Raw genomic sequence first — 22272 nt, forward strand, 5'->3', positions numbered from 1 at the left:
AGGTTGACTTTCCTGGAATAGGCAGCACAGAACCATTTGTGGACAAGGTTACAGGTGGGGCATAGCCCAATCCTTGAGAAACAGATTTAATCGTAAACAGGAATGAAGTTAGTTTTTACAGTAAGATGGCTTTCAAGCCTAAGATGGAGGCAGGCTGGTTTATCAGTAGAGACAGAACTAAATGAACGTGTGCAAAACCCTACATTTGCCAGCTTAGAGTTCAAAATGAGTGCACATAAAAATGCATTGCTAGCCAGGCAATGGTGGTGAATGCCTGTAAATCCCAGCACTCAGGGGACAGAGGCAGGCAGATCTCTGTGAGTGCAAGGCCAGCCTGATCTACAAAGCAAGTTCCAGGACAGCCAGAGCTGTTACACAGAGAAACTGGGTCTCGAAAAAAACAAAAACAAAAACAAACAAACTGCATGGCCATCAGGGGACTAGCACTTGGGGCTAGATCAGCCAATCATAGAAAACTGTGTGCTTCTCAAAGGGCGACAACACTGGCCTCATTGTTCACAGAAGAATGAAGCTCCTATGAAATCTAAGTGAGTAAATCCAAGAGGTTAGCATATTTGCTGAACATTCTCCTAACTGAGATACCACTACCCTGACAGGTGGCTGCTGAAATCCATCAAAGGCACATAGAAGAAGAAAAAGAAACACCTCCAGTGGATTCCAAAGAAAAGTCTCCTCAGTCAGGTACAAATAAAAAAGCCAAGAAGGAGAAGGAGGCACCCAAGAAGAAAAAGGCAGAAAAGAAAGGAAAAGGTATTCATGGCACTGGGACCCGGTACCCAGGTCACTTCAAACCTCTTTGTAGTAAAGGAGCCTTTAACCAGGTGCATTCGCCTCTCAGCCGGGGTGCTAGTCATTGTTTTAAACTGTGGCTGCAGTTGGCAAACCGCTTTGCATATGAACACCACCTAATTCATTTAAGTGAATAGCAGATGTAAACAGCAGATGTATCTCAAAGGCAGCTTTAACCATATTAGCACTTGTGACCCAAAAAACTGGGCAGAGGGGGACTGATATCTATTACAGAAGTTAAAAGGCTCTGTGTTTACAGATCTCAGGGGCACTTGAATCTAAGCAAATTGTTCTCTATTCAAACACTCCTACCTAAACCTTTGCCTCAGACTCAAGAGAGAGAACAGGGAGAAAGCAGGCTGAGAGATATCTCCCACTGACCTTAAGCAACAACTCAAATGTCACCTTTCCCCTTAGTGTTCCCATGTGGACATTTTTTTATTTAATCTGAGGCAAGAAAGGAAGAGTAGAAAACACATGAGGAAAGTGTCTTCCACTGTATGCTTATTAAGCATCCACTGTGGGGGAAACACTTTGTGATGGATGTCAGTCACATTGTGTGTGTGTGGGGGAAGTACTGAGGATAAGTGGAGGGGTGGTGGTGACCCTTAAGCAAAGGGAAGAGACCATGCCACTTTAGTCCACCTCATATTCTAATAAGCAAAAGTTTTAGCATTTAAAAGGAACATTTTTGTTTAATGGAGTAGGTGACCAACTCCAATCTTTAATTATTCAGATGATAAAACAAATGCAGAGGTTAATCTCTCCTTCATTTGTAATCTAGACATGCATCTTTGAGTACAGCAAACAGACCCATCCACCCACAGTTCCTTACTTCTTTCTTCACATGGTTGGAGCCCCTTGTAATTATACCCTCAAGAGTGATTGTTGAACTGTGTAGAAATCAAGAACTGGGGCCTGACCTGAAATAGAATCACATTGCAATGGGTAGATCCCCAACAAACACCCACAAACTCTTAATTTCCAATCGGTTTATGGAGTCACTGAAATACTTGTAGATGGGCACAAATTAAAAGATAATTGATTTGGATACATATTCTTGAGCATTATTATATTTCAGCCATATCTTTTTGAAGTTACTTATTGGTCTTTTCTTGGAGAAAAAAAAAAACTTAGAACTACTTTCAGCTTTAAAAAAAAATGCTTTAAGAAGTGGTAATTCTGCAGTGACTAATTTATCATTTTTTAAAATTCTGTAATCACTTCTGCATTGCTACTCACTTTTTTTTCTTAAGATGAGACACAGCATGTTTTGTTAGGAATGAAGACCAGGAAGTTCACAGAATTCTCAGTGAAGGGTTGTAAATACTTGGTTACCCACTCCAGAGAGCCCAAAGTCGCTTGTTCCAAAATCTCCAGCAGTTTCGGAATGTACAGAAGTTGCTGTGTCATCAAATTATCCAAGCGCCGTGTCTATAAACTCATTGGTTGGTAATTCACTCACCACATTTCAGTGACCTTTCAGGTAAATCATCACCCGTGGCAGAAGTCAGTCCAATCACAATATCGCCTGAAGAGCTAGCCGAAATCGAAAAGAAGAATGAACTGAAGCTCAAGATTAAGGAAGAGCATCTGGCTGCCCTGCATTTGGAAGGTAAGAGGAGGAATCAAATAAGATCATGCTTTCAGTAGAGAGCAAACCAGTAGCCAAATAGCCCAGACAGGCCTCATCAGTATTCTCAGGCTGTTTCCTTGAGAAATCAAGCAGACATACTGAAAACACACCATTCACATGGTTGTTTTCATTTGACCACACGAGGACCGGCTATTGTGCTGTTGTATGAGTTAGATGAGTCTGTATTTAATTCAACCTAATTTATCTTACTTATTTATTGAGACAAGGTCTAGCTTTGAAGTTTGGCTTCAAACTTGCTATGTAGCACTCTCTGTTCTTGAAGTAACAGTTCTACTATGTCTGTCTCCTGAATGCAAAGATTACAATCATATACCACTGTGCCTAGCTCCCTAATTAATCTTGTTTAACTTATCAACAGGCTGTCAGAAATATTTAGGAAAGATAAAAAGATTGTTATTCAAATTTTAAAGACTGGAAAAAAATAAATAAATTGCAAGTTGGTATGGTTTTATGGGATTATGGTAGAAGCTGTCTAATATTGATGGTTTTATATTGCGAAAGAGTAAGTCACTTCTCTCATTAAGAAAATAAATCCTGTACTGCTCAGTGGTTAAGAGCCTTGACAGTTCTTCTAAGGGATTCAGATTAAATTCCTAGCACCCACATGGTGGTTCATAGCCATCTATAACTCCAGTTTCCAGAGGATCCAATGCGTTCTTCTGACCTCTGCTGGAACCAGGCACACACATGATGTACATACATATTAGGCAGGCAAAACACTCATACACATAAAGTTTAAAAAGTAAATAAATATTTAAAAAAGAAAAAGAAAAAAAGTCCTGGCCTAGTATGCTCTGAGAATGAGTTTCTAGGAACAAAGACCAGTCAAGAGCCTTCACATCTCCTCTAAGTTTTTTCCCCCTATACTTAGCAATGACTCTGCCTATTCTCCCATGGCTCTTCTGATTGTCTTTTAGTGCAATTCAGAATGGAATTTAGAATATCAGGACTTGAGCAAAGACAGTCTATGGAAAGGAATAACTGTCAATATCCCAGGTAACAAAACTGTAATGTAAGCCAGGGCACAGAGAAGCCACCAAAATGACCCATCCATTGTTGTGGGATATTACTTTATGCAAAGATGTATAACATTTGTTTATGTTGAGGAATATTACTTTAACTATGTAAAGGTGTGTTACATTTGTTTTTGCTGCATTTGTTTAACTATGTAAAGATGTATTGCTTTGTCTGCCTAAGGCGGCTGATGGGTCTAATAAAAAGTTGAATGGCCAATAGCTAAGCAGTAGATGGTTAGGTGCAGCTGGTGGGCAGAGACAATAAGTAGGAAGAAGACTATAGGCTCCAGGGAGAACCAGGGAGAAAGAGAGGGAGACACCAGCCAGACAGACACAGAGGAAGCAGCAAAGATGGACATACAGAATGAAAGAAAGGTAAAAAGCCCAGAGGCAAAACATAGATGAAGAGAAATAGGGTAATTTAAATTATAAGAGCTAGTGGGACAAACATAAGATAAGGCTGAGCATTCATAACCAATAATAAGTCTCCCTGTCATGATTTGGGGGCTGGCAGTCCGAGAAAGCCTGCTACAATCCATGGAGGAGAAGGTTTTTATTTTAGATATGAGAGAGGGATTAGCCAGAAGCCGTTGGGGGAAATCCAAAGCATCCATGACTACCACTCTGGGGCAGACTGGCAAGGGCCAGGGTGGGGGCAGGAAAAACACTTGTGGATTATAAAGAAAGCCCCACATAGCTCAGGATTGGGGACAGAATCCTGTGAACTAGACTAGCCTGGAAGTTTAGGGTGTTGGGGGAGGGGACTTGTGGCCCAGTGGCTTTGCTATACACCTCAGGTATGTACCAATAGGGAAGTGGCTTTTCTTAGCAGGCAGAAACCAGTTTCACAGGTCCCTGAGACATGATGAGAGGGAACTTCTGTCTTTCCACCAAAAATCCTCTCTTAGAGTGAGCTTGACCTGAGGCAAGCCTGTCATTTTGGACCAAGTCAGTAGACCTGCTCTCTTTGGGAATGCTTGGTGTTTGCCCCTTTGATCCTAACATATAATATGGCTGTGTTGAGCCAACTAGAAGGTTTTTCAGTAGGGGAACATTAAATAAGAATGTTTCCTAGCTCTTGTTTCTGTTTGTTATTCTCCCTTCACCCCTCTACCCACTCTACCATCTGTAAAGGAACGTTTCCAGTCCTGATGGCCTGTTCCCAAATACCCAGCAGCTGCTTCCAAATTACCACACAGAGGCTTGTATTAATTATAAATGCAAGCCGGGCAGTGGTAGCCCATGCCTTTAATCCCAGCACTTGGGAGGCAGAGGCAGGAGGATCTCTGTGAGTTCAAGACCAGCTTGGGATACAGAGTGAGTTCTAGGAAAGCTACACAGAGAAACCCTGTCTCAAAAAAACAAAACAAAAAAAAATGATAAATGCTCAGCCAATAGCTCAGGCGTGTTACTAACTAATTCTTACATTTAAATTAAATCATTTCTATTTATGTTTTGTCACATGGCTCATGGCTTGTTAGTTCATTTTCTACACATCCTGCTTGCTTGGTGGCTAGCCAGTATCTCTCTTGACTACGCCCTCCTTCCCATCATTCTCAATTTGGCTTTCCTGCCCAGCTACTGACCTGTCAGCTTTTTTATTAACCAATGAGAGTAATACATAATCACAGTGTAGAAAAGGATTGTTCCACAGAAACCACCACCTACTCCCATAATCCAGTGGGAAAATCAGAAATGACCTGAACCCAGGGAGCTGCAAGGCATTTGGAGAGTAGAACATATGTTTCTCTCTTCAGTCTGTCTTCACACGTGATTCCAGTGGCTTCCAGTATGCTTCATCTTTGAATTCACCCGACACAAGATCCTCAATGAGATTAAAAAAAAATTTTCCTCATGTTACAAAAATTATCAAGTTTTTCACTGCAGTCTGTGTCCTGTGGTAGTTCCTAAGACATATGTGCATATGCATGAGCTTAAAACAAACCAAAAAGCGTAATCAAGCTAGAAGAAAAGAGATATAAACTGTTGGAAATAGGCATATGGGACCAGATGGAGAGAAGAAAAGAGATATAAATGTTGGAAGTAGGCATATGGGACAAGATGGGGGGGCATCAAGGAAGACTCCCCAGAGGAACTAATGTTAGCTGAACTAGAAGAGTATGGGGAAATGTGCTCAGGAGACAAACCAGGGGCAGGAATAGAAAGCAGAGGTATGGGACAAAGCAAAGAGGCTATAAAAACTACTCAGTGAGTAGCTATGAAATGTAGGAGATAAGCCAGGAAGGAGTGACTTGGGGACTGGGAAGTCATATCATGGATTGTCCATCAGACCCTGCCTCAACAGCTAGAGATGTAAGATCCCTTCCCTGTAGATGCTGGGTGGTGATGACACCTGAGCAGAAGTGTGATCTCACTGACATCTGTCGGAAGGCAGATGGCTCTGGTGACTCTGAGCACTATGGAGGTGGATTTGGAATTGAAGTGGGGAAAGGAAGGGAGGGAAGACCCAGTTAAAGCTATGGCTTAAGAAAGAATCATTACGTGATCTTGTAGATATCAAACTTATTAAAGAGAGTATTGTTTAAAGAGCACTACTAAGTATAAAGCTCATGAATAATTTTAGTTTAAATTCACAAAGGACTTTACTGCACATTTCATTTTGCTTCTCTGAGATAGATGACACCTTACCTACATTGGTGTATTAAATGAAATTTCATAAACCAAAGTGTGATTGGTATAAGTAGATTTGGGTCATTATAAAAATGCATGATTATATAAAAACATTAAGGATTTCACTTTCTCTTTTATTTATTGGTATATATTGACTTTACAAAACAAGAGGTTTCATTATGATCTTTTTATACATGCATATACCACCATTTGATCATACCCATCCCTCATCACTCTTGACTGCCCTGTCCCTAGTATACTTCCTCTTTCTAAATAGTCTCCGTTCTCCTTCCACGCCTTTTAAAAATACATATTCCATATGAATAAGAAAGCATACTACTTGTCTTTCTGAGTTCAGTTTATTTAGTTTACCAATTTCTCTTTTTAAATAGAAGTAGCCACGCAGTTTCGTCTGGAACTAATAAAGACAAAAGCTTTGGCTGTCCTTGAAGAGTTAGTGACAAAGGTGGTTGATGTCTACAAGTTCATGGAAAAGTGGCTTGGCCAGAGGTATTTAAATGAGATGGCCAGGTAAGTAAAGTTCTCCAACAGCTAAAAATACCAAAAAACAAAAAAACATACTAAATGCCAGAAATGAAAAAATTAGTAAGGGTGTTTAAGATATCCACAGATTTAAATTATATGAAGTGTGTGTGTGTGTGTGTGTGTGTGTGTGTGAAGTTTAAGCTTCAGGCACTCCTATTATAAACACTCAAAATGAATGTCACCATCACATTTGTTTTGACTATTTTCTGGCAGTAAATTGTGCATCCGAGGGCTCTGTTGTGATCACATTCATTTTTGAGTTCAGTTTTAGCTCACTTCAATGGGAGCTTTAGTCTGCAAGGTGATATTCAGATCATTTTAATTCAGGAGACTGGGATTCCCAAATTATCTGGAAGTGAGTACCAAGTCTGATTGCTTGGGGCTCATCAGCTTTGTCTACAAAAAGGACTCCAGCTAGGCTACTGCACCAGTTTCAGCTTTACCTAGATCCTAATATATATGTGTGTGTGTATACATACATGTATATATACACACAAGGGTAGATTGTAAACATTGAGAAGTTTGCAGTTGTGTGAGAATGGGCATCCAGTGGCAAATGCTCTCAGAAGCAGAAATTACTATTTGTAAACAGCTTTTGTGTCTCTCATCATGGAAATTTTACTGTTAAAGCCTTCAGCCCAGTTGTCCGGTGCTGTTTTTCCACCACAGAAAGAAGGAAATTGAAAACTATCCAAACACACTCATCCCCATAGGGTAATCTTGCTACCATTATCAGCCAAGTCGCTTACTATTAGCGTTAGTGATATTTGGTCCTAGTCCGTGCCTGCCACAATTCATCTGAGTACTTAGGGATTCACAGCTGGCATCCATGTGTCTGTGCATCAAGTGTAATGTATATTAATTCTGTGTGATACACTTCCAGTTTTCATATTTGTTTTGTGTATATCTACTTCTGAATCTAAATAAGGTATGTCGTCTGACAACAAGAAATCACAAAACATGAAATTAAGAAGTGCTTCTGATGAGAGGGAGAGAGAGAGAGAGAGAGAGAGAGAGAGAGAGAGAGAGGAGAGAGAGAGAGAGAGAGAGAGGAGTGCATTACTGTCAAATCCCTTAGAACCCCAAATCTATTTTCCTGGCATTTTCTTTCTTCTGTATTAAAATCACTCACAGTAACCTTCCACTAGGTGGTGCACAGCCATTTGATATTCTGGTCTGGCCAAGTTTCAACCTGTGTAGGGAGACACCCTTTATTTACATAAACTCAAATTCTATGTGATACTCTTCTTGTGTGTCTCCAAGTACCAGAAGACTCTGAACCACAATCTAATTAGCAAATACTGTATGGATATTTACAATGAGCATTAGGAGTAGTTGAATTCAAGAGCATCTTTTCAAGGACAGGAACTTTAAAACATTTTTTAAAGTTTCAGTATATAAATATTTTTTTTTGCTCATATAAAACCAGAATAGGCATGTATTACCTTGTGATGTTCAATTCCAATCTTTCATTATAGAAGATAAGATCTTCTTTTCATTACAGTGGTGGTACATTTAGTTATGTCTAATACCTAAGACACCTTTAAATTGCATTCCATTAGGCCATTAACTATTAACTGACTTTTTATATCCATGATCTGTGTGGTTTCATGTAAATCATCCTAAAAGAAGATGTAAATAGTAATGACTTTACATAAAACTGAACTATATTAGCTACTTTATAAAGATGTGTTTTGTTTTTTAGCTTTATTAATTTGTACCTTGCCTAGGATAAATTAAAAGCTTTAAATACCTATAAAACCATCTAACTTACCATGCAAAGTGTTAGCTTTTGTGTGTGTTTTATTAAATTAACTATTAATCTAATAATAATTTCAATGGAGATCACTCTATTCATTTTGCTATTTTTAGTATAGAGAAATTGACTGAAGTAGCTCGCTACTACATTGAAACGGCTACAAAAATTCAAAATGAGATTTATTTAGGCCAAGAAGATTTCTACATCAATGGAGACATAAAAGTCTTCCCAGATGCTATCCCACCAACCCGCCCTCCACCAGTAGAAAAGGAAGAAAATGGGACCCTGACAATCGAACAACTGGACAATCTCCGAGATCAGTTCTTAGATATGGCACCTAAAGGTAAGAAAAGAATCACCACTGATGGGACACAAGGTGACTAAAATTGCCTGTGGTGGCTATCACTTTGCCAGAAGGAAGACCAGTGAGCTCGTTGGAGTACATGGCACCGCAAGGAGATGCTACTCTGTTCTAGGTTGTCAAATATTTGCTATAAGTGACATTCATCTGAATTAAACAAGCAGGAGAGTTGCACTGACCGACATTGCAGCAGTGTGGGAGTGTGGCAGTGGTCATCCCTGGCAACTCTTTTCTCCTGGCTTCCTCTTCTCTTAGAGACACACTGGTGAGCTTGACTCCATTTGACATATGGAAGATAATCTTTGTGAACATTTCTAAGTAGAGATGTATTGGAAAAGCTGAGTTTGTGTTTCTGTCTAGCCAGTGAGGGGATACTAGGAAGTGAAGGATGTCCTTCTTAGAACGGCCTTCTCCTTCAGTGCCTCATAGATCTTGTGTGGAAAAAATGAGTTACTGGTAGATACTTGCCTAATTAATTTATTCACACAAATGCTTACGTTATTTTCTTTGCACACATTCTTGAATCCATTCATATTTTATCATTACAGTTGTATGCCTTCTGCAGTGAGTCCCGCCAATTAATATCCTATGTAATTCAGACTGAGGTATGTGTAGGATCACCATCTATAATCTTTGGGATCAAACACTCAGTCACAGAACAGTTAAGCAGTGTGTCTATGGCCATATAAATTTTGGACTCTGCTACTCAAGTTTCCTTCATCTTATGTGTGAACTAAGTTGTCTTTCATTAATAGGTTTATTTTACTTTCCCCAAAAGTCCTAATTATCTGGAAACCATCCCTCCTCCACAGAGACAGTCAGTGGGCTTTAATATAAACACAGTCTCACTTTTTGAAAATTAGTCCCAGTATTTTCAGAAATCCATAGGAAATATCATTGATAACAACAGTAATAACTCACTCTATAGGTTTCCTTGCAATGGTCAATGGGTATCAAGGTGTACATATGTTTGCTTGTGTGAACACATGCACTGACATGTGTCAGCTTAGTCTTTATGCCTCCGATGCATAAAAAAATATAATGTCTAAGGATAGACATGATGGTAACATTTGAACAAGATTAATGTGGACAGCAGCAGGTACCAAAAAAATCCAACTTTGTCAAAAGCCAACTTAGAAATCCTGTTACCGTCTAACAAGGCAGAGTCCATCCTTTTCCCCCTTAAATGAATTTTGCAATGCCTTTTAAATTTTTATTTTAGTGTGTGTGTGTGTGTGTGTGTGTGTGTGTGTGTGTGTGTGTGTGTGTATGTGTGTATGCCTGCATGCAGTGTGTGTACCTACACCATGTACATGCCTGGTGCTTGTGGAGGTCAGAGACAGGTATCAGAAGCCCTGGAACTATGGCTAACAGGTAGTTGTGAGCTGTTGTGGATACTGAGAAATAAATTTAGGTCCTTGAGGTAAGTGTCATTTCTCCAGCCCCTACAATGCCCTTTTATCGCATCATTTCATTTTGAAATTGCAGTAGCTATTCATTTTGTGCAGATGAATTTCTAAACAGTCTTCTTATTAAATAAGAAACATAAAGTCAAATACAGAGATAGTAGCCAAAGAGATCAGAGCAATAGCCACAACTAGCTTTAGCTTACCACCAGCAGTAGCTTTCACAGATAGAGCTTCTTCCCATCTAACCCATGTTTTTATTGCCTTCCTGTTCTCCCTTCTCATTGGCTCTAAGCCCAGCCACATGACTTCCTCGTCACTGTCTGTTTATACAGACCTCCAGGTCTCTATGGTTGGTACTGGGATTAAAGGCTCATGTCACCATGCTTGACTGTGTCCTTGACCACACAGAGACTCTGCCTGCCATGTGATCAGATTAAGGGCATGTGCTACCACTGCCTGACTTCTGTTTTATGGCTATTTGACCTCTGATCTCCAGGCAACTTTATTTATTAACATACAAATAAAATACCACATTTCAGCACAAATAAAATATCACCACAGTTTTGTCCATGCTATATTTTTTTACATGCAAAGTAAATGTGACTGAGAGGAAACTATACAATTAGTGGGCTAACAAAAAGAATTTAGAGGCATTTGAGTAGGTGGAAGTACTTTTGAAAATTATAAGTCATTCTTAATTATTTCTAAAGGGAGCCTAGTATTTATGGTGAATATCATTATACATTCTTCAATATAGCCTCAAAGTCAAAGATTACATCCCAGCTAAGAGTTTAAAATAGCAAGTGGCATTTGACAACCTGACACACACACATACCTCAACACATAAACTCTAGAAACATTGAAATAAAAGTATGTCCACAGATACAATTTATCCTTTTTCTGAATATACTAAATAGGGTAGAACCATTTTCAGACAATGCTGAAACAACAAGAGTGATGTCTTGGTCACTGTTCCATTGCTGGGAAGAGACACCGTGTCATTGGCAACACTTATAAAAGAAAGCATTGAATTGGGGTTTGTTTAGAGTTTCAGAGATTTCGTTCTTTATCATCATGACAGGGACCATGGCAGAACTCAGGCAGACGTAGTGCTAGAGAAGTAGCTGAGAGCTCTGCATCTGGACACCCAGGCACCAGAAAGAGAGTGATACTGGGCTTAGCTTGTGCTTTTGAAACCTCAAAGCCCACCCCCAATGACACACTTCCTCTAAACAAGGCCTCATCTCTCAATCCTTCTCAAGTAGTGCCACTCACTGCGGACTAAGCATTCAAATATATGAGTTTATAAGGTCTTTTTTTATTCAAACCACCACAAGAGAATTGATAGGGAAAGAGGAAAGTAAGTAATAGCTAAATTTTCTTTAAACATAATTAAAAGAAAACCATTTGCTATGGTAGAGTTAGGGTGTGACTTGAAAAGACAGACCAAGAAAAGTATAATATAAAGCAGTAAGTTAATTATGAGACAGAATATGAAATTTAGGAAAGTGCCCATAAATGCAAAGTAAGGGAGAATTGGTGTGTAGTGATCAAGGGGGGAAATATGGTGAAAAAGATTAGCAAATCTAAGGCATCATGGAGTGACAGGGATGCAGAGGGTATTTAAATTTGGAAGAATAAACTTTAAAAAGTGTATATCAAAGAGTAGAGGGGGATGAATGTTGAAGGAATTGTCAAGAGACTGACCTACTGTATTTCCTTCCCCACTTGTATGAAAACTGCAGGGAAACAGATGGTGGGTCTTTATCAGAGGAGTGCCCCCAACACACTCTGCTGGAGAACTAACCCACACATGGATATGTTGTCATTTAGACAGAAGGTACAGAGCTGTCTATAAGATGTGGGGTTTTTGATGATTCAAAGTTAGTTATGGTCTAACTTTGATCATATTATGAGCAAACAATACTCCAGTTGAAAAGAATATGGGTTCTGTATGTTTATTTTAGATATGTGCTAAATACTTAACCATAGTTTTGGTGTCTCCTCAGCAGAAGTAATGTTCATTGTCATTGCTCTTGCTGTTGATTGCCTAAACATGGCCTGTACAAGACCACTCCAGCCAACACAGCTGTATAGATGGGGAAAGGCTCGAAAGGCTCCACCCCTAGCTGAGGAGCTATAGCCTGAGGCTACTGAAAGGGGAGTATGTTTTCTTCAAGTCAAGCCCTCTCATAATCCATGCCAAAATGATTAGCCATATTCATGTGCATTTGAGCAATACCAACTGCATTTATCATAAATGTGTGTATATTTATTTATATATGTATATATAAATACATACACACATATATATATGTATTTCTTCTCATACATATATATGTATATATATAATACATATATTACATGAGAAGAGTACATGTATTTAAGAGGCAGATGTAAGTGGGAGGAGTTCTTAAATAAACATATGGAGTATTTATTTAAAGGCAAAGACTCTCCAGATGCTGTGATTCCAAGCACCAAAAAGCAGAAAAAGTCACGAAAGCTTGACTACTACCTACCAGAAAGAAATCATCAGTTTTTGAAAATTTGGCTAAAAAAATACCCCTGGCTTGTATATGATGAGCTATTAAACCTTATGTTCTGCGCCCTGTGTCGTAAGCATGGAGTAAAGTCGGGGGGAAGTCAAGTGAGTTTTTTCTATGGCACGGACAACTTCAAGGCTGAATTTCTCAGTGCGCATCACCTCAGTGAAGCCCATGCCAAGGCATCCCTGATGGAAGCAACAAGTGGTTCTCCCGTGAACAGGGCTGCCACTGAGCTGATGGTAAGGACCATGAGCAAAGTGACTCTTGGGAGAGTAGAGAACTTATTTAGATCATGCCATGCTCTAGCAAAGACCGGACGTCCCCTCAAAGACTTTATTTGGATGTGTAAGTTGGATGATATGAAGGGTGTTGATATAGGCCCAGTCTTCAGAACTAATAAGTCAGCAAGAACATTTACATATTTCATTGCCGAAGTAGAAAGAAAAAATCTAAGAGAAAAGCTAGAAAAAAGTAAATTTTTCTCTGTTATCACTGATGGAATTGCAGACAGTTTTACTGAAGAAGTCACAATGGTCTATGTTCAATTTGCACATTCAGGAAAAGTGCAATGTCAGATTGTTGGGGTACAGTCAGTAGAACAGAAGGACCCTTTGACAATGAAAACTGTTATTGAGAAAACTCTAGAGACGAACCTTCAACTTAGGCTGTCAAGTCAAGACTGGGCGAAGAAGTTGGTTGGTTTTGGAAGCGATCATTCCGCTGGAATAGAGGGAGAGAACAGAGTGGCCCTGCTTTTGAGAAAAATACAGCCATGTGTGCAAAGTGTGTATTGCTTTGCACATCACCTAGAACTGTCTTACAAAGCTGTGTTCCAGAGTATCCCTCTGTTCAACAACCTCGAGGAACTCCTTACCAATATTTACCACTTCTATCACCACTCTCCTCTCCTGAAGAATTCTCTGATAACTGCCTTCAGAGGCCTCCACCTTCGACCAGTGATGCCTTCTCAAATAGGAGGCAGACCGTGGCTTTATGGACTGCAGGCTGCCCTCCAGAACTTTCTAAAAGGATACCCAGCAATTGTTCAGCAACTGCAATCAGTAAGTAATTTTGAAATATGTTTTCCGGAACATCAAGAAATAATTTTACTGAATTCTTTGGAGTAAGGTTTTTGAGATGGAGATGTACCCACCATATCATTCCCAACTTGTATTACAGGCAGAAAAAGGCAAAAATGATACCAATCAACAGAAAGCTAATGAACTTCTAGATCTTGTTCTCCAAGCTGATATCATCAAATTTGCTCATTTCTTGATGGACATCATTAGTGTCCTTAGTGTTCTGTCCCGTGCCAGTCAGAACAGAAATTCTTCAATTGCAGATGTATTTGCTACCTTGGAGTCAACACTGGAATTGCTCCAGATATATCAATCAAGGTGACAGGTTGAGAACATCAGAGGGTCTGTCAAGGTAGACAGATTGACTTGGGGAATTGCTTTCCAGGTATGCACCCATTTAATTCTTTATTTGGGTGATCTTCTCCCAGACCAGGGCCAAAAGAACGCAGGGTGGATTCAGCCACACACTTTCACGGTAACTGCCTCAAGGGGAAAGTAAACATATCTACTGTGAGAAAGGTGGTTTTAACACGTCTTATCAAGAGGCTGCAAGACTGCTTCAGAGATGCCAGCCTAGATGTGGTAAGAGCAACCATGATTGGAAGCTTTAAACTATGGCCCACAAAGATAAATCCAGGTAACCCACAGGCACCAATAACACTGAATTCACTATTCTTTGATTGCATGATGTTAATTTGGGTATGTGACATTTTTGTTATCTGTATGGATTGCAGAATTTGGAGAAAAAGAGATATCCATCCTGATTTCACATTATGAACCAGTTCTAGAAGCTGCCAGTGTGAAAACTGATGAAGTGGACACAGAATGGAGCATGTTAAAATTAGAAATATATGCCAGGTGAATAAGAAAGCAAACTGAATAAAGCGACATGTATCAGTAGCTGGGTGAAAGTTAGGTCTCTCAATCTTTTTTGTCCTTCATCTTGCCTCCTAGATTTCAGAACATTCGGAAGCTGACCTGGGATTTTGTAAACTCCATTTACTCACATAAGTATCCAAATATCCTAACACTTGTTGACTTAGTTCTGGCCCTCCCTGCAAGTTCAGCAGAACCAGAACGCGGATGTAGTCAGATGAAACGCTCGCACTCATGCATGGATGAGAAAATCAAGGCTGAAAGCTTGACAGACATCCTAATCATCCAGCTGAACTCTCCAGACATCAGCAGCTTTGACCCTAGGAAAGCTATACATTTATGGACTACAAGAACACAATCATCAGTTGCCCATGTGGGACCCAATCTGGACAGCTCATCAAACTCAGAAAGCCAAGATGAAAGTGATGAGTGATGGGACTTATGTTGACTTTGTTACTGGTCACAGCAAAAACAAATAAATAACTTTCAAAAAACTTAAAGCAAAGTAACAGTCAGTCTTTACCTCGGACACAAAAGACACTTGATATTTTCTAAATATACAGAGGTACAAAGAAAAAAATCCAGACTTGTTTTTCTGTCACTTTCTGACTTTGCTTCTGTGTTGGAATGGTTTTTGTTTCAATTCTGTGGTGAAGGCTGATACTTCTAAGCACTATTTCAATATTATCTTTCTGAGCATTTTCTCTAAGGGTGAGCAGACTGATGATCTTAGTTATCTCAGACTTGCCATACAACTGACTCTTGTTCCTGGATAGTTCTAAACTCTAATTGCAGTGAGTAACTAACCAGGCCAAACTGATAGAATTTTTTAAAAATTTATCTCCAAAAAAAATTTGTCATTGAAACTGTTATCAATGGTATATGAAAGTATTATATGCCTAAATGCCTTGGACAGCTTAGTAAGAAGGTTAAATGTTAAAGTGATTTTCACATTTGACACTAAGATCTCCAGGTAAACAATTCCTATGTAAACTGAAAATATCATTTTGCAACATTTATTTCCTAATGTTGACATTAGAACATATTGTATAGTTACCAGAATTGTATGTGCTTTGATTCTCTTTGCAGTTTTAATAGATTTTATTTGTGGTTCTAACATCTTAAAGGACATGGCTAATTTATTTATATAATCTGAAACTTGCGTCATCATATAAACTTTTATTTCCAGGGAAATTTTTACCCAGGGAAATGTTCTCATGACTAATATTAGATGTTTCAGTGAAACTAAAATAATATAAAAATCATCTCAGAATTGCCTTCGAATGGTTAATTATACCAAAAGACTGAGAGTGAACTCTCGACATTCATCATATTACCTTACAGATCTTGGAATTGTGCATGTGGTTAGAATCACTGACATTTTAAAGGGATAACTGCATTTCCCTAGAAGTTAGAAGAAACAGTGAGGTTCAAGTGGACTTACAGATATAATGAAAACTCAGATGTAAAAGGACACATTAGAATTCTATGTCTAATTCACCTTTGTTATTCCTGAAAAAAGAACAGCTCTATACAGTGTACCTGCCAAATACCTGGATATATGTAACTGGTCTCCCATAATTCTAGAAGGTACCTTTGCTCTGTGTGTTAGCTAAATGTATTTGTTGTTGTTGTTATTTAAGTTTATTTATTCTGTTTCTCTATTTCTAGTGCATGTGCATGCAACTTAGAATAAGAATTAAAGGAGCTGTGTCTTGTAGATATGCCAACATAGATTAGTGGACAAGAGAGCAAGGCAGTTGGATATTTAGTGGCATTTTATGTTTATTTAGAACCTGCAATCTCATTGAATTCAATTCAATAGATTGAATCACCCTGCAGTTACAAAAGCAAGCAATTGCTAACTGGAGGACAGATGGGAGATGGATGCTACCTTCTTTATGATTGCCATCTTGTTTGTATGTGTTCAAAATATGAAATGTTTTACCTCTGTGTTTTACTGGGTATAGCAAAATTTAGCATGCCTCTTAAAAATTCAACCCGCTTGAAACAAAATATTAAAGAAGATTTAATTTCAGAATTATGCAATTTCAATATTTTCTCAATCAGAAATGTCTTTTTGTTTGTTTGTTTTGTTTTTTTTTTTTTTTTTGGTTTTGTTTTGTTTTTTTCCTAAACCAAAGAGGACTCTTTGGAGAGATAACAAGAACATCAGAGTTTTGCTTTTGTTTTTTAATGTTTTTAAAGTAACTTCTTTCTAAAGTAATGGTTGCAGTGCTAAATAATTAAGAAAGTCAATAAATAAATGTTTCCTTGTGTTGTAGGCATCATAGGAAATAAAGCATTCACTGACATTCTGTTTGATTTGGTGACCCTGAACTTTGGAACCAACAACTTTCCTAGTAGCTGGATGCACCTCACCCAACCTGATGTGAGCTTCTGCTTTGTTTGGGATATAAAAGGCTTTCATACTGGTCTTACTTGATCAGTCAATAGTTGTAAGAGAACTAGTGCTTACCCAGCTAGTGGAACTAGCAAGAAATCCATGAAATTCAAATGAGTAGATGAATTTGAAAGTAAGACATATAATTGATGACCAAACGCTGAACTATTTCAGAAACTAAGATAGTCACCTAAATTGCTATCAATTTGCAACTCTCTTAACAAGTAACAGTAGATGATTTTGAGAGTCCTTGTTTCTCACCGTAATCTCATAAATGCCCTAGGAAATACAATAGTTACAGTGCACTACCGTGTTAGTATGTTACATTCCCAGTCTTTAACCTTCCACTGGTGAAAAGACACAAGGTTAACTGAAATCCCATGAGTAAATTGAATGAATCATAGTAAACAAACACCGTAAATGTCAAGACAGCTAAAAAGAAATAAAATCCTTTCTGGTTATTAGCTGATGTGGATCGGTTGTTAGAACAGAAAATGAAAGTAAACCTGAGCTAGAACTGGTTCCGCTTGCCAATGCAAAACCCTCTTTCCTTAGAACCAAACTCTGAAAGCCTTAGTGGGAGGAGCTTCAAGTTAGTCACACAAACACTCCAGTAAGATTCCCTGTGTTCTTCCAGTTGCAGGAGATAACATCGTTATTAACAGTAAACTCAGAATTTGTGGACTGGAGGAAGTTCTTGATGGTCACAGCAATGCCATGGCCAATGCCCCTTGAGGAGGAGCTCCTGGAGACCCTGCAGAGGTTTAAGTACATGGATGAAACACAGACAGGCACCATCACTTTCGAACAGTATAAGCAGGTATCCAGTAATACTGAAACCCTTTGTCCTAACAAGGATCCATCTCACTGATGACACATCACATTTCAGATCACTGTTGTGCTCCTTAGAAGCTCAGGTGCCGCCAGCACAAACAGAGTCAAGGTCCTAGGCAAGAGTGTGGCTTCCATCCTCAGGGAAAGCATCAGAAAAAAATAAAAATAATAAATCCAAAATTTTCTGGAGAGCCAAGAATCCTTAATAAAGTCATGAAAGCTTCACTATTCTTCTCCTGAGTTCTCAACCAGTAGTTAATTGCCTATGGATGTAAATTAAAACCACATGCAGGGCTTTCAATAATCCCACTGTCCAGTACCCTATACCCCCAAGAATAGCAAGAACAGTGGCAAAGAACATGGAGGCTGAAGGATGTTTGCTCCTTTCCTTTGGGATGAAGAACCTAGTGGATGATGGGACTTGGTTTGACAGATTGAGGTTAAAATGTCCATGACTATGCAGGCAGAAATTTCCCATCCGATACAGCAGGTCAAGAGGCAGTGCTAAGTCACTGCTATAGAAATGGATGTTGAAAACAGGAACAGATGAAATCACCTAAGGGAAGTGATGGGTAACTCACAACACAGCACCTGCTCTTTGTAACTGGTGGCTTGGTATAGAGCAGGATTGCTGGGAGTTTTAAAACAGAAGCCAGATTACAAATGATTGAAGAAAATAATTGGTCATTAGGATGATAAATAGCGATAGATAGATAGATAGATAGATAGATAGATAGATAGATAGATAGATAGATAGATAGAAGTTCTTCTAGTCATCAGGTCAGATATATGAACATTTAATCCATCTTTTTTAAAATTTGCATGTTGTGATTGGTGATAGAATGCTATAAATGACGGGGGTGCCTGAACTGCTTGTTTTGACTCTACTTACTAACTGAATGTAACTTGTCCACTATTCCATATCATGAGAGACAACAAAGGAAGGAGTCACTTATAATAAGGCCTTAACTTTGAAGCAGGGTGCTGATCTGTAGAGAATTTTCTCCCGAGTGTGTGTGTGTGTGTGTGTGTGTGTGTGTGTGTGTGTGTGTGTGTTTTCACAGAAAGCTTACAGAGCTTCCAGTCTTGTCTTGTTTAGAAATAATAGGTGGCATCCTTTTCATTAGGTAGCCTAGAGGTTCCTGTGCTCACACACTGAGCCAAATGAAGAAACACTTGAATCCTAATGAGTTTCTTTAAGGCGGATCAAGATACTTGCTCGGCTAATTGAGCTCTGATGTATGTACCTCTCAAACAGCAAATTAGGAAGGTCACCCAGTTTGTTCTTACGATTTTATTTGAAAATGAAAGCAGCAGAACAAAACTTACACTGTATCCAGATAGCTTGAGATTTTTAAAAAGTGGACGTTTGTGCAGACCTTAGTTGTTGGTTGACACAGGATATCAAATTGAGCATCATCCTTTTACAAACAAGAGAACAAAGGCTGCTGGCAACATTTCCCAAAATGCTGATCCAAAACTAGAACCATCCTTCACCAAAAGTGTGAGTTTTTTTGCAGGATGTTAGACGATGCATCTAGGAGAACTCACAAACTTATGTGATCACTGTCTGTGTTTGGGGAATTGTTGACTGTCTCCCTTTACTTCCCACTCCCAGATCTCCCAGGACACTGAATGTGCACTTGACTTTACTGCACGCCTCTCTCAGATTTCAAACACTCGATGGCTCACAAAAAATTATTTGGTGTTTCATGGGGGAAAAAGTCAAAACCATTTCTAGAGGAAAATTGTATGTGATCTGTTGAATATGTCACATTAGACCAGTAAAATAACATAACTGTGGTGCTGAAATCAACTTTTCTGGGAAGGAAGAGCTGTCTGCTGTGCTCTCTGTTTGCCTGCCCGCCTCCTTTGCAAGTTCACCACAGCAGCCATTAAGACATGAGCTGATTTCTGAAACTTCTAAAATGGAAGTTGTTTGGACAGTGTCCTGTGGTTGGGTAATGAGCTTCAAGTCTTGTTTGCCTTCTGCTTCTGGTCCTGTTGTCGCTGTCACAAATGGTCCTATGTAGAGGAATACTCAGACTGTGGAACTGTATAATTTAGACATAGACAACATGTAGGTAGAATCATATACTGTTGAGGCATCAACTTGTCTTTCACAGGTGAGAACATATAGTTACCACGAGCTCAATCATTCAGGTGTTCTAGGACCAAAATAAACACAGAACAACTTCTCTAAGGAAACACAAATAGTCTAAATTCTTTGGTCAAGTGTTAGTATAAGAGTGCCAAGGACTTTTTCATATTTTAAAGAGAAATAACCTATTAATCCAGTAAGACAATACACAGTTAACTGGATGTTGCTTTGCAATTTAAGCACATTACTACATAGATCCAAACTTAAAATTTCACATTACTAAAATTTTATGGTTGAGACTTTGGAGTTTTATTTTGTATAATTTTTGTTGCTGTGTCTTCAAGTTCATTGATATTTCCTCTACAGAGTAGCTTCCTAATGACATCATCAAGTATATTTTCCCATCAGATACAGTATTTTTTAATTTGATAGTTGTAAAAGTGTCTCCTTTCCAGCATAGAAAGGAAACCCATGCTTCACTTCTACAGGAAACCCAGGGCTATCATTAATGATTACAGAAAGTGCTATCAGTTCTTGGAAGGAAGAAAAGAAGGCATGGAGTGTAGACAATGTAGTGACTCTTGGTAGTAGATAATATTAAGGACTACTTATCACTCTGGAAGAAACCTAGGTACAAAGTGTGTATGTGTGTGTGTGTGTGTGTGTGTGTGTGTGTGTGTGTGTGTGTGTGTGTGTGTGAAGAGCTTAACAGATATAAAATTCTAGCTTCTTAATATACAATCTTTTAACTCAACACTTTTTGTGTGGTGTTAATTGGCAGACATGAATGACAACTCAAACAAAATGGAGGAAGTGCCAAGGTCGTGGTATAGTCAGGTCAAGTGGAGCTTAAAGGATACAGAGATTAAAGGAGCCTCTCTGTGTGATCTAAGCCTGGTCTAGAAAGAAGTATTGATTTTTATGAGTGAAAAGGAGTGCAGAAGTCACCTTCGACACAAAGGATAATGTGATCTAAAGACTAAGATCAGACACTGGATCTGAGTAAAGACTGGTGTAACAGCGTTGAAGGTCTGAGTAATTCAATAGGGTCACATAAAAAAGTAACAGAGAGACTAGAAACGAAAACAAAGAACTGAGTGGCTGATGCATGGCAGAGGTCATATGGCTGTAAAGCAGGGTAGTAGCAGTGGAAATGGAAAGAAAGAAAAGATGGCGGAGGCATTCTCCAGCAGGAATAGGAAGACACTTTGAAGATATGACTAGGATTTGGGGAATGAGGGCTACTCTTATAAACACATAGACCCCTGCAAAGTGTAGCAACCTGTAAGAGCTTAAGCGGTAGTAACTTCCCAGTGATTTTCACACTCCAAACACTAAAACATAACTAGAATCCCTACTATGTTGACTTTTATTTGTGTAATAGATGTTGGAATGATAGCACTAACAATACTTTACCAAATATGAAAATAAAAATGGCCAAAGAATCAGATTAAAAGTAATGCAAATGCAAACCTATTATTTTCTCCAGACGCTTTGTGTCTCCTCTATCCTGTAGTTTGGTGATCACTGGATGGAGAGTAGAACAATATTCTTTAGATCTTTGACTTTAAGAGGCGATGTTACATCTTTGCACAGTATATTAAGAATTTTCATCATATGTAAATATATTTTGTTTGTTTGTTTGTTTGTAGGCGGGTCTGTGGTTTACAGGAGATGAAGATGCAAAAGTTCCAGATAATCCCCTTGATCCCTTGCCATTCAATAGGCAGGAACATCTTATAGAGGTAATTAGTAAGATTCTTTTTATTGTTATTATTGATTTTTTTGAAATGATTATTATTCTATAACTCAGAATGTGCAGCAAGCCTGGCCCAGCTTCAACCTTCCAAATACTGGGCTTAGAGCCAGAAATCCACCATACACATGTTACTCTGATAATTTTTTATGTAGTATGTGGCAATGGTTATTTTCTTCCCGTTCTTCTCCTTGAGTTGAGGAATTTTCCCTGATTCTGCACTTACTTCTTAGATCATTTGTTGTTTCTCCAAAGTCCAAGCTTTAATACTCGTTCAGAGAATTGTTCCTTGTAGATAAATTCTAGGAGGAAGAGACAGAGACCAAAATCTTCTGTTACCTATATAACTATCAGAAACTTTGCATGGACTCACTCGAGTTTTGGTTGTGTTTTGTTTTCCCATCTATTTAATAAGTTATTTTCCCAGTTCTGAAACTCATAAGCATTCTTCCATTTATAAAATTGAAGGACAAGATTCTCTCATTTT

General features: G+C 38.7%; 1 protein-coding gene across 5 annotated transcripts in view; it reads left to right on the plus strand.

Moving 5' to 3' along the window:
- Spef2 (sperm flagellar 2) overlaps positions 1-22272 on the plus strand; it is a 167325-nt gene that overhangs the window by 128617 nt on the left and 16436 nt on the right. For all 5 annotated transcript variants that reach the window (XM_076551770.1, XM_042261438.2, XM_042261439.2 and 2 more), the window contains 7 exons: positions 618-771; positions 2297-2425; positions 6507-6645; positions 8533-8762; positions 16976-17082; positions 17732-17914; positions 21682-21774. In XM_076551770.1, the coding sequence (XP_076407885.1) occupies positions 618-771; positions 2297-2425; positions 6507-6645; positions 8533-8762; positions 16976-17082; positions 17732-17914; positions 21682-21774 (1035 nt within the window). The remainder of the gene's footprint in view (positions 1-617; positions 772-2296; positions 2426-6506; positions 6646-8532; positions 8763-16975; positions 17083-17731; positions 17915-21681; positions 21775-22272) is intronic.

This window comes from Peromyscus maniculatus, chromosome 15, assembly GCF_049852395.1.
Source record: "Peromyscus maniculatus bairdii isolate BWxNUB_F1_BW_parent chromosome 15, HU_Pman_BW_mat_3.1, whole genome shotgun sequence".
In the NCBI taxonomy this organism is placed as follows: domain Eukaryota; kingdom Metazoa; phylum Chordata; class Mammalia; order Rodentia; family Cricetidae; genus Peromyscus; species Peromyscus maniculatus.